Here is a 13,971-nt window from a genome sequence, read left to right on the forward strand (position 1 = left end):
TCCCATAAACTCTCCATCTCACAATTCTAACTTAAAGGCTTTTTTTAACTGTGGCTATTATCTTCTCACTTAAAAGGACTCTGTCCATGAAGAGTCATTCTCTTATGTAACTGGTTTTCTCTTACTCTGACCCAAATATATATTTGGAAGTTAATCTGTGAACTGGAACCACCCAAGTACTGACAGAAAGTGAAGAAAGGCTTTGTTTTTACCAAGAGGCTGAAGCAACACTAGGTTGTTCCCCACATGCTTTTTTGAACCTGAGCTGGTTTCTGCTATAGATCCAAAGCAGATCATGAACTCTAGACAAAGAGTATTGTTAATCTTTACAGCATGTTCCTTTCCAGGAAATTAAAAGCTCATACTAGAATTTCATTGTGCCTCTTTTTAATCACCGCTTATTTTGACTTAGGATTTCTAAAACATTTATCTCTTCAGTCTTTCAGAAGACTTGAGTGTTGCATGTACCATCATTTCGTTTTAAAACTTGTTATACGTGTGATGTTTGCATCAGACTTCATTTCAAAAAGCGAGTAACTAACCTTTTGTCCCAGTGCTGTGTTTTCACTAGGTTTTTGCTGTTTCACACTTGGCTGTCTGTTCATTTCATTCTTGTTTGTTTTCTGTTAAAAGTTTTTTGAGGATGTTTTGATTTTGGTTTTAAAGTACTTGCATCTGTGACTAAACTTCTGTGCATGTGACCAAATGAATAGAATCTCCTACTTTACTAGAAACTGTTGCCAATTGCTATAGGCCATAGAACACAATGCTATAGCTCATTTCTTTTAGTAGGTAGTCTTAGTCTGCCTTCAGTAGACATGTAAAATGTCTGTAAAAGATCATGTCCTATGTCCCTGATTATAGTCATCTGACTTAAGTCTTGTAAATATATACTGAGTGATCATACCCTTAATTCCTGGCAAAATTGCCAGCACAGTCATGGTACTATGAATTTTAACTGCAGGAAAATGTCTACAAGTAAATAATTCACATTGAACTTAAGCTTTCTAATACGACACGTTAACAGAGAGAGCATTTGAAAGAGATTTCAGTGGTGAAGTACATTCATAAAAGTCATGTTTTGTGCTTTCTCATCATAGTGATTAGGGGCTAATGCATTTGAATTTCACTTTCATTTTTCATGCCAGATACAGCATCTAAAACATCTGTACCTTTCATTAAAAAATTAGTAATTTCTTCCATCTGAATTATTGAGGCAGCATACAAGTGGCTGACCAAAAACACCATTCTGTTAAAGATGCACAAGACAATGTTGAAAGCCAATAAGGTTGAAGTTTGCTTTTTATAGCAGGAAATGCTTCATTCTCAAGAACAGTATATTTGTTGCCATTTACATTATGGACAATTGTGGTCTTGCAAGCATGCTGACAATTTCTGTGCTGAGGTTAAATCTCAAAGTACCTTCTTTGTACTTAGCTTGTTTTCTTTTTTTGTCTTCATAGCTTCTGGGCATGTTGTGTGCCTGCATAGTACTATGTAGGAGGAGTCGGGATCCTGCCTACGAACTTCTCATCACTGGCGGGACCTACGCCTAGAAGAAAATGCGAACACGCAGTTCAATCTTATCTCACTATGTGGAAGGTGAATGGGCCAGGCCTACTGCGATAACTTTCTTGCACTAAGCTTAGTCAAAGGTCACCTTTCACAGATGAGGACAGCTGTATTGTACACTGGTGATGGGCAAAACAATTCAGCTTTACACACACCCATATAATTACCTGTGACTTTCACTGTTTTAGCCAGCTATTCATGTATCTAAATGTTTTAGTATACTAGTAAACTTTCTAATTTCAGAACCATTTGCAAGTTAAGTGTAATTTGGTTGATATGAAAGTCAAAGGATGTGTGCCTACTTTGGTAGATTACCTCTGAGCATTAACTGGCTGATTCTTGCGTATAGAGAGATGACTTCTTAAACTTACATTACATGGAACTTTTTTGGCCAAAGTTGTACGAAGGAAGCCAGCTGTATTTAATTTGAGAGAAAATACTTTAATCTCGCCCCTCACCAGTGTCGCATTTCAAAAAACACTTAAGTGAAGTCCATTACACTTTATATAAAAAAAATTGCAAAAAAAAAAAAAAGACTAACCAAAATTTTAGGATTATGTGACTGTAGTTTTGACCTTCAGAGACTTCAAATACTTCAAACATTAGTGGTTTAAAATATAAGCTGGCTTTTCAGGAGTATAATGTATGCACTACTGTTCTATAATGAAATATTTCATTTTTCTATGAAGAGCGAAAACGGTTTTATGTGTTGAGTGAACTGTTAGACTGTATATCTTAATTGGATTGGAAACAATGTAGCGGTGTAGAGTAGAAAAGTAGTATGTGAAAGTGATTTCAACTGTAAATAGTAAACCTGATTAAATAAATCTCTGTATATCCTCCCTATAAACTTGTCTTGTTTTCTGTTTTAAGATTTGTTTTAAGCAGCTTCACTTAAATAGATGTAACGTTTGGAAGGTTGATTATACCACATTTGTTCTCTTTATTTGAAACAATGCCAGAGAAACACAGCACAACTTGAATTTGGTGGAAAATTAGTGTCTTCTGAATACAATTAATGATTAATATGTTGCCTCTCAACAGCAGGGTATGAATAGCCTTACTTTAACTGCTGTATGTTAATGATGCATTGATGTGTATTATGTTATTCAGATGCTTAGTCGCAGCTCTGCTTTCCATGGTTTCAGTTGCCTCATTCTTTGCAGAAGCCAGAAATGTTCAGAATTTCTAGCATTTGCTGATATGCTTTATGATACAAAGTAGACGTACTCAGCCAAACTTGACAGCAACATAATAATCTCAGATACTCATGTGTGAAGAAACATCACTCAGGAAAAGATAATGCGTGTAATCTGTTCTTAAGGCCAAATATGTCTTGGGCGGGATTTATGTTTCTTAAGAGTTGTTCTACTGCTGTAGAAGTGCACTTTTGGCCTCCTGGGACTCTAGTGTTAAATTTCACAGATGTGGTAGCAAGCCTACTAACAGAATCACTATCAGAGGCATTGATGAATTTAAGGATTAACTGCATCATGTTGTATTGCATGTTGTAGATATGCTTGGTGAGATACCAGAGTAATAAGATTGAGATGATCCTGGCTTGTAAGAATCAGACCAGGAAAGGTTTTAAAACAGACTTCTGTGTTGCACAAAACAAAGCTAAGGGTTCTTCCAGAAGCAGTCGGCTCTTACTGGCAGCAAGGCAGAAATAAGTTCTGCATATCCCTTTGAAGTGAGAGAGTTACAGAGCATGTAATTGTTAATCTTGCTGGAAAACGTGGATTTGAAGTAGAGATGACCTAATGGTATAGCACCAAGTACTTGCATGTAGATTAGGGAAGTCTCTGCTTGCTTTAAAAAATGCAGGGAGTTCATGCTAGAATGTGGAAAACTTGTAGAAAATTTTTCTTAATCTACTCAGTAAGTATTTTACACCTTTCTTTTTGGCATAAAACACTGTCTAAAAATCTGAATTTAAAAAAAACTGAAAGCTTAAGCGTGAGAAAGATGGAAGAGCTTTTCTTTCCTCTAATACATATTCAGTTGTTGGTTGTTTTTCTAGCTGTTGTGGTTGAACCCTGTTTAGTGTAGGAGTCATCTGCACTGCGGTATAAAGTTACCTCTGCAAGCTAGTTTGAGATAAGCTCAGGTATCAGAGATAATTGAGCCATGGCAGCATCCAGTTTAGCAGGGGCTACTTAATATTAGTGAGAAAAATACCATAAATCAGCCTGTACTTAATTAATGTTGGGAGTATCATGGGTCTATTGCTTCCAACACCAACTGGTTCAGTTTGCTCAGTAGCACTGCAGTTTGCAGTGTAGACTCCATCCCAGCTATGTGTTAATTTGGCTTGCTCAGTATCTCTGGTCTGTGCTATGATCCTTTATCTTCCTCACTGCCCCTTTTCCCATGTTTCTTAAGTTATGTTTGAACAAGTTTCTCACTAACACTCTAAAGAGGAATCCTTAATTTCTCCTTTACCTTTAGCATCACTGATTAACTGCATTTTTCTTTTCTCTGGCGCAGAATCCACACATACTATTTTGAAGGTCAGTGTTTTAGGAAAGGGAATATTAAGTTTCTTCCCTTCCTCTTTGGGGAAATCTTTCATGTATTTGAAGAATGTATTTTCTGTGACTGTTAAAAAAAAAACACCACAGGCTTAAATTGCAGCAAGTGAAATAAGGTTGGTATATCAGGAAATAATTTTTTTTCTTACTGAAAGAATGAATAAGTTTTGGATTGCATTAGACAAATGTTGATGTCACTGTAACTTGGCCTAATAAGCTCATATCTGCTAATGCTTTTTAGGGGACAGGGGATGACTTGGTTTTACTCCAGCTCTTTTTTCCTTGACTTCTGTCTGACACTTTCAGTTCCTGTTTGGATTTCCTCTTGTCTATCTTGTAGCTGGATTTAAGGCAATCCTATTACTTTTGTAAGCACAATGCCACAATTCTTAGTTTTTAGCTGACTGCTCTCAAGAGGTTTCTTCAGTGTATTTGACTTCTTGGAATATACAATATGTAGGATGTTCTTATTCCCCTCCTTAATCTGATGTGACTTGTCATCTGGAGTGTAGAGTCTACTGAAATTGAGCTCTATTATAGTGAGATCTTACAGCATAGGAAATACAGAACCAGTTGTTGACACTCTGTTGGTAGGCTTGATAAGCTCTGTAGGACTGATTACAGTGTAGTACATGGTTTAGATTTTAATTTTTCACTATGCTGTCAAAGGCTGGTAATGCTATCTAAGTCGATTAGCCACTTCTTTCACTGGTTGGTTGGGGTGTTTTTACTTTTACTACTTTACTGTTACTTCAGCCAGTGAAGCTGTTAATATTAGCAACACTGGGTGATTGGTAGAGGGAGAAAGGTTTGTGTTTTTAAGGGGGTAACTGAATCTGTTCTCTGTAGCTTAACAGTACTTTGATTTCCAGCATCAAACAAGCATCAGTATGTTTGTGTCACCCTTGCTGCACAGCTGAAGTGACTGCACATCCAGATCATCTGGATCTGGTGCCTTCTGCTGAAGAGTCAAGGAGATCAGTACAGACTGCATAGGAAGTCATTCAAAGAATGCTTGAATATGTGTGTGCAGTGTGGAGCACACAAGCATGTAGCTTGCCTGCAGCAGCGAGCCTGGCCTGATCCACAGCTTTTTAACACAAGAGATTAGAATTGTCTTAAAGATGGTTTTAGTTGAGCTTTGTTTCTTCTTGTTGCTATTAAAATGATTTTTAAGTACATTGCAGTGCAAGTCCCGTGCTTTACTGCCTTTCAGCAATCTAATATGTGGCTCATGAGAATTTAAGAGTCTTAGTCTACAGTGTAGTAATGTATGATCAGGCATGTGTTTATCGTATTAAACAGGGGCAAAAATGGCTTAACAAGCTCAGTTTGGCAAAGTGGAAAAACAAAACAAAACCTCAACAAAAACTGTCTTGAAGAGGACAGCTTGTGAGAGATTTTTTCAGTACTTGTAGTTACAGATGAGATTTGAGATAAGTACTTGTGATAATAGTGGTAGTGATAGCTTCCATGATACAGAGTTAGTGGCTCTCGTAACTGACTGTATCTCTGGCCTGAGATAAATCCCACTGAAATACAACAGAAGTTTCCAAGTGCAGTGAATCTTAGGTTTTCCCATGTGCTGTATCCTGTAGCATAAGCACACACTTGGATTAATGCAGTGCTTAGCAGACTGCCACCTGAGCCTCTAAATGGACTTTTTCAATTTTCTCTCTTTGGTGCCACCCTCACTGATTAAAGGAGCAGCTGCCCTTTCTGCATATAATAAACCTACTTCCACAGCTTTATTTAAAACTCACCTTGCTAATGTTTTTTGTTCAAGTTTCCTTCTGTATAACATATAACGAGGATTTAAAAAAAAATAAGGCTAAATCACAGCTTTTTGTTACTGGATGGAGGAGAAGGAAGTGCTGGGGCAGCATGGGCAAGCTGCTGCTTGGCCATGTGTTATACCCCAGGCAGGTTTAACAGCCTGACAGCTGCCTGGGGTAGCAGAGGTAGACATGAGATGTATTGCCCACATGTTTCTTCACTTCCTCACTATGGCAGTTGCCTTCATGATGCAGGTTTTGTTTTCACGATACATATCTAATCTAGGCGTACACCTTTGACTTATTTTTTGCTGTGACTTCAATAATCTCTGCTGGATCTGTGCCTGGTGGCAGCTGTTGTTTCCCTGTATGACTAGACTCTGGGATAGCTGTTCAGCTGTATTTTGTGTGGTGTATTTACACTGCAGATGAACATGAAGTACAGCTTATCCATAACCTGAAAGCTTGGCCATGTTTTGTAGACCAGACGTGGATGTGAACTTTACCATGCAAATGAGAGATTGTCAGAGCTCAAGCCTGGCACAGGATCCTGTAGAGCAGGGAGGATGTGTTTCTCAAAATCCCTTCTATCTCTAGAATAAGAGCTTCTCTTTTGTTTTGAATCCCCCCCATGGCTGCAGAATTGAGCAGTGACCGTAGTAAAACCTTTAGCTGCCACTGAACAGAGTCACTGTCGCTCATGCCTACCTTCCTCACAAGAGGTTCAGACATAAGAAGGGCTGTGCAGCCCTTCTGTGAAGAGAAAGCATTTCTCACGTCTATCAGTGCATTGAAAGCTTTCCCATTCACACTTATGTTAACATTCTTATCCTGGGAAGGTTAAAGTTCACCAGTTTCCCAAGAAGCTCCTCCATGGACTGTTTTCAGCTTAAAACTTCAGAACAATTCTTCCCTAGATGCAGCTGTTGAGCGTTTGTGCCCTGCAAAGTGGAAGGGAATGGACTAAACTCCCCCACATGCTCACTCATTGAGCATGAGTGTTATCTCATGCCTGCAACTCCCTTCCCCAGAGCCATCCAGTCATGTTATGAAACAAGCAACAGCACTGTGTGCACAGTATAATTTGTTGTTTTGTACATGATTTTCCATTGCAACTACTGATCTGACCACCACCCAACACTTGCTTATTTAGACTGGTAATGTCTGGCATTGAACAATCACAAAAATACTTGGCATGCCAGAAGGATTTTCAGGTCACGACGTCAGAGTGCTTCACAAACTCCCCAGGATGCATGGGGAAACTGAGGTATGAGGTGTAACTTCTCTAAAGTTGTCATACCTTTGGAGAAGTCCTATCTCTGCTTCACAGAGTCAGTCACATATTTAGTAAAGGGTTTAGCCTGGGCTTCTTGAACAATCCAAATGTCTAAAAATTCATTCAAGTTTTGGCTAGAATTTCTGTAGCTGTGCTGTGTGTCCATTTACCCTGAGGCAGGGGCTGCAGCAAATGCCAGAATTTCTAAGTCTAAGAGAATTTAAGTGAAAGCACCACTGATGCAGTTATAGTTCATTCAGTATACATGCTGGTTACTTTGTATGTCTGACCTCGATTTGGTGGTTTAGTTGAATTATGGTAAGGGCAGCAAAGCTGGGATTATATATGCTTTCAAATGTCTTTGTCTTCAAGGTCATATGTGAAAACCCTGGCTGTAAACTGGTAGTGATGTTCTAAGCCTAGTTCTGTTTGCCTGGTGGTTTTGAAGAACTTTGTCTTTCCTCTTAGAAATTTCAGGGATGCTGAGTCAAATTTCTCCTGGTTTTGCTGGGAGATCTCAGTGGTTTTTATTAGAGTTTTATATCTAAAAGCAAGATTTAGTCTGTGCTTTCGGTCAGAATACACTGCCACAGTAATCTGCTTTTTGAGCCCTTGTGTCAGACAGAAATGCTGCAGCCACATGGCTCACAGCGGTGATAGGCTGTAAATGTGCTCTTTATGTTGCATCGAGTGGCTTTGTGCCAGATCAGGTGTCAGCTGTCCTTTCACAGCAGTAGAAGGACAGGATGAGCACTGTACCATGTGCACTAGCTAATTTGATGGAAATATGATTATCTAGCAATTCTAGAAGCAAATCAAATTTGGACCGTGCGTGGTCCAGGAGTGCACAAATCTGGACACAACTGGCCCTGAGCTTCCATCATCCAAAATGTGAGCTGGCCACTGAAGTTAGGTGATTGCTAACAAGGGATAGAAAATGGCTAGCACTTTGGTGAAAGATCTTTGTTCCTCTCCCTTGTTCTGCTTTCTCTCAGTAGATGGGACATTGCCATTTTATTAATTACCTGTTAAGCACCTGTTCCTCATCCAAAATCTGATTACTCCACACAAGTATCCTTTCCCCTACAAAAACCAGTCCATCGATCCCTGCAGGTCCCTAGCAGCTGTTTACTTTCTGGAAACCTGATGTGACCTGACATCCCAACTTCATCTCCTTCCTCTTCCTGGGGAACAAAACCCCAGCTACTCTCTTTCATTTAGCCTTAGCTACTGTGAGCATGCCCAACACATCACAGCTTCACTATAAAAACACCTGTGGTGGATACCATCATTAGTTTAGGAAGCTGGTGAATGTTGCTGGTGGGTGGTAGTGGCTGGCTAGTGCTGGTTTTAGTGGTGTTTTGTGACAACCAACTCTATTTTAGGGACTCAGCAGTTTGGTTGTGCCTATAACCCTTTGGCAGCAAGGAGGATATGGATCTTAGGGTGAAGACCGAGCTAAGGGCATCTTCCTGCTCTCCTTGCTCACTGACAATGAGCATAGTTTCTGTTTGAAGACATGTGAAGTATTGGGAGTTATGTGGCTGGTAGCTGCCCTTGCTTTCAATGCCCCATCCTCGCAAGCTGGAGAACAACAAAGCAAAGGGAAAAAGATGGTACTGAGCAGCAGAGGCTGCTTTTTAGGCCTTTACAGTTTGCCCTATATCGTGCAGAGTTGTTCCCAGTCCACACTGGAGGTTAATGGTGACTTTTCAGTGCAGCAGACTGTTTCCATAGTACAGATGTAGAGTCCCCTGGGTTCTCTAAGCCTGCGCAGTTAAGCCAGCTAGCAGTGATGCAGCCAAGAGGTTACGTAGTACTAGAGAAGAAAGTGTATTAGTTATCCACTAGTGTTTAGGTTAGGTGTTTCTTAACACCAAACCAGGCTCCCATTAGATGCTATCTTATGTCTCTCCTGTAGTGAATCTCCTCTTGGCATCTGTGCGCTTCCACTTAAACTGCATTGAGTAGTTAATGAGGTCTGAGCTGCATTTGAGAGTCTTTGCCTAGAAAATTATCTCTGAAAAGGAGACACAGAAGAAGAAGAGACACTTCTTGAAGAAGTAAGATGAGAAGGAATCCAAGGTAAGAGTTGCTACTGTTCATGGTTTATGTGTATGATCTGTCAGCACTTTGGCTGAAGTATGCCAGAGTTATTCATAATACAGAGTTCAAGCCAGGGTCCTCGAGGAGGTGGCAGACACTTCAAACCTTGAACAGCCACTGTGCCCCTGCTGGTGCTGACTGCGCACCTGTAAAGGGGTTCATTTCTTCCTTTCAGCTGACCCATAAAAAAATGCTAGCATCTAGCAGTCTGTTGCAGTGGACCTGTGAGCTTGGCAGGAGGTCCTTTTTTTGTGGTTAAGCACTAACAGTGTTGGCTGTCCTAGAGCTGGGTCTCCTGGATCTCTCTGTTTCTAGGCTGACACTGCTTTGTTTGACTACTGGCTTATGGGCTCTTCATGCCATATGCAGCAGCTGAAAACCGTTCTGTGCAGAGATGAGCCTCATGCTGCGCTTGTATTTCCTAATTGCATATGGTTTTGTTGTTGGCTAAATGTTATTTTTAAACAGGTTTTCCTGCTCTTCTCCTTAATAATAATATGGTAGAAGAGAATAATATGCGTACCTAAATCTGGTTTAAGGGTGCTGTTGGGCTGGATTGCCTACTTCCAACCTTTGAATTCTTGTTGTGGTTAAAGGAATAATCGAAAAGATTGTCACCATGCTTTTTCATATCTATCTCGTGGCCACATTCATCAAATCCAAAATCCATCTAGAAGAGCAGCAGGTGTCAACCTCAGTCCCTTTCTACTCTGTTGTGGTTTGTGAGGGAAATGACTCTGTCTTTCTTGTCACTCATATTTAATGGATAGATGATGCCTGTTTCTTATAGCTTAGTCAGAATTTCTAGTTAACAGTTACAGGTATGAAATTGTTCAACATGAAATACTTGTTGTCTGTTGTGCAAACTGAAGTCCTGCGGTGCCGAGTCAAAAACAGCTCAGTAACTTTATTGTAACTCTCTTTAATTAGTTTGTCTGACTATGCATACTAGTCACAGGCTAAAGGTAGGTCAGTAGCTTCCCCCTTTGCAGAGCAGCTGGCAAAAGTCCGTTCCTTGCTCTCTGGGAACAGCTTCTTGTGTGTGAACCCGCTCAGAGCCAGAGCACTAGTGGTGTCGGTACTGCTGGTCTGCTTATTGTGAGGGTGCTGTGAAATAGGAGTTAACTTGACAAACACAAAGCTTTGCCACTGTTGTTTTGTCCCTGCATGTTGCTTGGCATGTGCTTGCCAAAAAGTGGTAGTCACAATGAAAGTGGAAACTTATTAGAAGTGTTTGTTCAAGAAGAGTTTAGTTTAAGATGCTTCCCACTGGGAAGGGCCCATTTCAGTTTCCCATCTTACCTAAAAATGAAAGGATTATTTTAATGTGTCAGTTTTGTTGCCCAAGTGTTACCAAACTGGAAAGGAAACCTTGTTATTAAGGCAGTAACCTACATCTGACCTTCCTGCTTTTCCTACTGGCAAAGGGTAGGTGACACTTAAAATGTGGGTGTACTCAGAGGGTGTGGGTATTCCTTGGTATCTCTGTTCTATTGCTGATAAGTGCTGCTGCACTGATAGGGCAAACTGCCTAGATATGGCTTGGTAACTACTTGTCAGCCAAATTCTACAATGTAAAGCAAAAGAATAATGAGAAAACATTGCTGCTGCTTTTTTATTTCCTGAACAGGCTGGAGTTAGCATGTGGACCCAATTGCTGTAATGTTGGGTACATTTTTAAGTATCTGTAGCCTCTTGCACTTAGTATTTACCCGGCAGAAGAAGAACAGATAGATATAAAACCAGCTTCCTGAATTTTACAGCAGAAATATGAATGATTTGATGGAGTAGAAACAGCAGTCACCATTCCACTAGCTGTCTGTCAGTGATGTAGGCCATGTGGGACCTGTAAGCATAGATGATCTGTAACAGGATTTCAGGGTAACCAGGTACTGGGTACTGCAGTGTCTTTTGTGGGGCTGTCTGGGCCCCCAGAGAAGTGAGGAGTCCCAGCAATATCTGTGTGTCACACATAATTAGAGAAGATGCATCTCAATCATTTATATTTTTTAAGATAATCTGCAAAATATCTACCTAAGTTATTTAAGTATTTGTTGGCTTATTTTGTTGGTTTATTGAAGTTCTCTTTGTGCAAGACTGAGTGTTCAAGAAACAAATACGTTAAATCTGTTGCACTTCAGATTTCCTCACATGCTGCACATAACAAGCAACGTTGTGGTTGTCTCAGACAGTTACCATTTACAGTGTGGTGGCCCAGTTGAAGCCTATTGTGGGCCATCCTTCTATCACTGTTCAATTTAGACATGGTCATGGAAACCCATCCTTAACATCTTCAGCCTGAACAAGCACTACTGTTTGTGGAACCTAGTGCCTCAAATGCCATTCAGATTCCTGTAGTTCCTCTGAGCCTGTGCAAAAGCAAGGCACTCAGAGCCCTTCAGCACTGATGCAGACGTGCTGCATAATAATGTAGGGAAGTGTGGGAAGGACAAGTGTGCCTGTGCAAAGGACTGCAGGGGAATAAAGAAAAAGGGCCTGCAGCAACTTGAAGCAAGAAATGAGATTAAAGTACTGCAAATACCTCTGACCTTCATTCTGTTTCATTTAAAGAATAATTACATTGACCATTATGGCTTTTTCTTCTGCCTAGAATTCTCTTTGTCTTTCCTGTTGTGTCTTAGCTACTAGTTCCTCCCTGCTCAAGCCTTTTGAGTGGCAAATTGATTCATTTTCATTGACTTGGTTCAATTTTAAGACCTGTAACCTTGGCAAACAAGGTCATTCTGCCCCCAGAAATAGCTCTCTCTGCTTCAGATTAAATCACCGATTTTTATTTTCTTTAACCATCTCGAAACACTGAAGAGGGTGGAGTGGCAGAAAGTACCCGTCAATCCCCTGGTAAATACAGTGAAAATTGGAAACAAATATTAAACTAGAAAGACTGATAGAGCTGAAATCTGTGGAATACAGTGAACGTGCACAGTGCGACTTCTCTGAAGAGGGTTTGTTGAAGAACAAGCACATTAAAAGTGCCTGGAAAGGAACCAGGATGTGTCTATGGCAGCAATCCCAGAGATGCAAAGGCTGTAGATAGCAGTTATGGACAGAGAAGCCTGTGGGCAGGAGATGGACAGAGATGTTGAAAGGAGAATACACTGATGGCATGGGTATGCAGATTGCAGGAGGAGGTAATTGGCACTTCTGTCTGGGGTTCAGAGGAGAGGGATCAGGGCAGTGCAGCACTGCTGGAGGCTTTGCTTATTTGTTGGTGTTGTTTTAAACATGATAAATCCCAGGGAGGTGTCAGGGAAACCATCCAGTCAGGGCAAAAGCAAGCCTTGGGCTCATCATCTGTCCTTATTTTTAATCCAGTGCAAAGCAGAGCCATGGATAGCATGGATTTCATTGTATTAGGAAGTGGCCATAATGTGGAGTGCCTTATGATTTCTTACTGCTGATATGTCTCGGTCCTTCAGGTGTTCCTTTCAAGCTGCATTCATTGTTTTTTTTCCTATTTTCATCAGCAACTCTGATAAAGAACAGTGGAGGGCTCCCCACCTTTCTCCCTGGTTACCCATGTGCTGTAAGGGGAACTTGAAAGGGGGCTGTTAAAAGGAACTTGAGAGCTTCTTCCTTGCTTTGAGCAGCTAAGACCCTGCAACATCAAAGCTATCTGCTTTCTGAGTGTGCTTTCCACCCCAGTGTCAAAAATGCTTTCATGGCTGTGCAGTGAGAGGAGGGGATCCATGGCACAGAACAGGGCTGCTGTGACCATGAGGGTGGCTCACAGGCTGGCTGGAGGCAATCCTCCATGCTGCAGAAACACCACTTGCTTCCTTGATCTTTTTGCCTTAGTGCAGTTAAGTTCTGGGCAGGATTTTCCTCCCAGGTTCGTCAAGATTTGATACACTGATGGCAGCATGGTGTGCTTAGGGTAGGCAGAACTGTGGTGAGAAACGCAAGTCCTAATCTCTCTGAGGTGAAGATGGTTTTTGCAGACAGTGGAGGCCAGGAGGTGCTGAGATGGGGCAGGAGAAAGGAAGAGGAAAGCATGGTCAGTTTATTTCCTGACTGGTAATTGTAGAGGACAGTATTATGGGTTGTCCTTGGTCAGCTGAAGCAGACCTCGTGTGCTGTTTGTTTTCAGTAATAGAATATTTTTAAAGTCTGAGGACTTGGGGCTTCTTTTCATCAAAGCTTTTTGAGGTAAGACCCTGGCACAAAGCCTCGCTGCCCATTCCTTTCTGCTGTCCACCAGCCATCCTCGTTTTCTTCAATGACAACTACAATGTCACCTTCACTGATGTCCAGTTCATCCATGTTCTGAAAGGAGACAGGGAAATGAAATGTGGTTAGTCTGAGAGCACAGGAGGGCCCAAGCATGTGTCTGGTGGGGTTTTTTTACCCTGCCTTTCATCTACAGTCTGCCAGCGTCCTTCTGATTGGGAATGAGCCTGAAATACCAGACAGTGAGGGATTAAGCACATACTGATCTGGCTGTTTCCTGAAGATCCTAAAATTTCCCCAGCCTCCATGGTGTCCTCTCCTCAGCAACTTGACTGCTGGTGTCATTGGGGAAGGCCAGAAAGGGTTAAATATGACTGTCTTAAACCAGCTAACCATGACCCTTCTATAGCCTGCAGGTGTTGCTAAATAAAACGGTGCACAGCTTAATTCCCAAGAGAGATGATAACAGTGTCTCTACTAATCCAGGCCTTAAATAGGTCTCTAGTTCTTTTAATACAGA

General features: G+C 41.0%; 2 protein-coding genes across 2 annotated transcripts in view; one reads left to right on the forward strand and one right to left on the reverse strand.

The window, feature by feature from the left end:
* TSPAN3 (tetraspanin 3) overlaps nt 1-2,422 on the forward strand; it is a gene marked incomplete at its 5' end in the record, with an annotated part of 22,827 nt that extends 20,405 nt beyond the window's left edge. The window contains one exon of the mRNA XM_010183263.1: nt 1,464-2,422. Coding sequence (XP_010181565.1) covers nt 1,464-1,556 — 93 coding nt within the window. The remainder of the gene's footprint in view (nt 1-1,463) is intronic.
* A 10,993-nt stretch (nt 2,423-13,415) lies between these two features.
* Nucleotides 13,416-13,971, reverse strand: part of PSTPIP1 (proline-serine-threonine phosphatase interacting protein 1) — a 34,766-nt gene continuing 34,210 nt past the window's right edge. The window contains exon 14 of the mRNA XM_010183260.1: nt 13,416-13,547. Coding sequence (XP_010181562.1) covers nt 13,416-13,547 — 132 coding nt within the window. The remainder of the gene's footprint in view (nt 13,548-13,971) is intronic.

This window comes from Mesitornis unicolor, unplaced genomic scaffold (genome assembly GCF_000695765.1).
Source record: "Mesitornis unicolor isolate BGI_N332 unplaced genomic scaffold, ASM69576v1 scaffold15614, whole genome shotgun sequence".
NCBI classification, from domain to species: Eukaryota; Metazoa; Chordata; class Aves; order Mesitornithiformes; family Mesitornithidae; genus Mesitornis; species Mesitornis unicolor.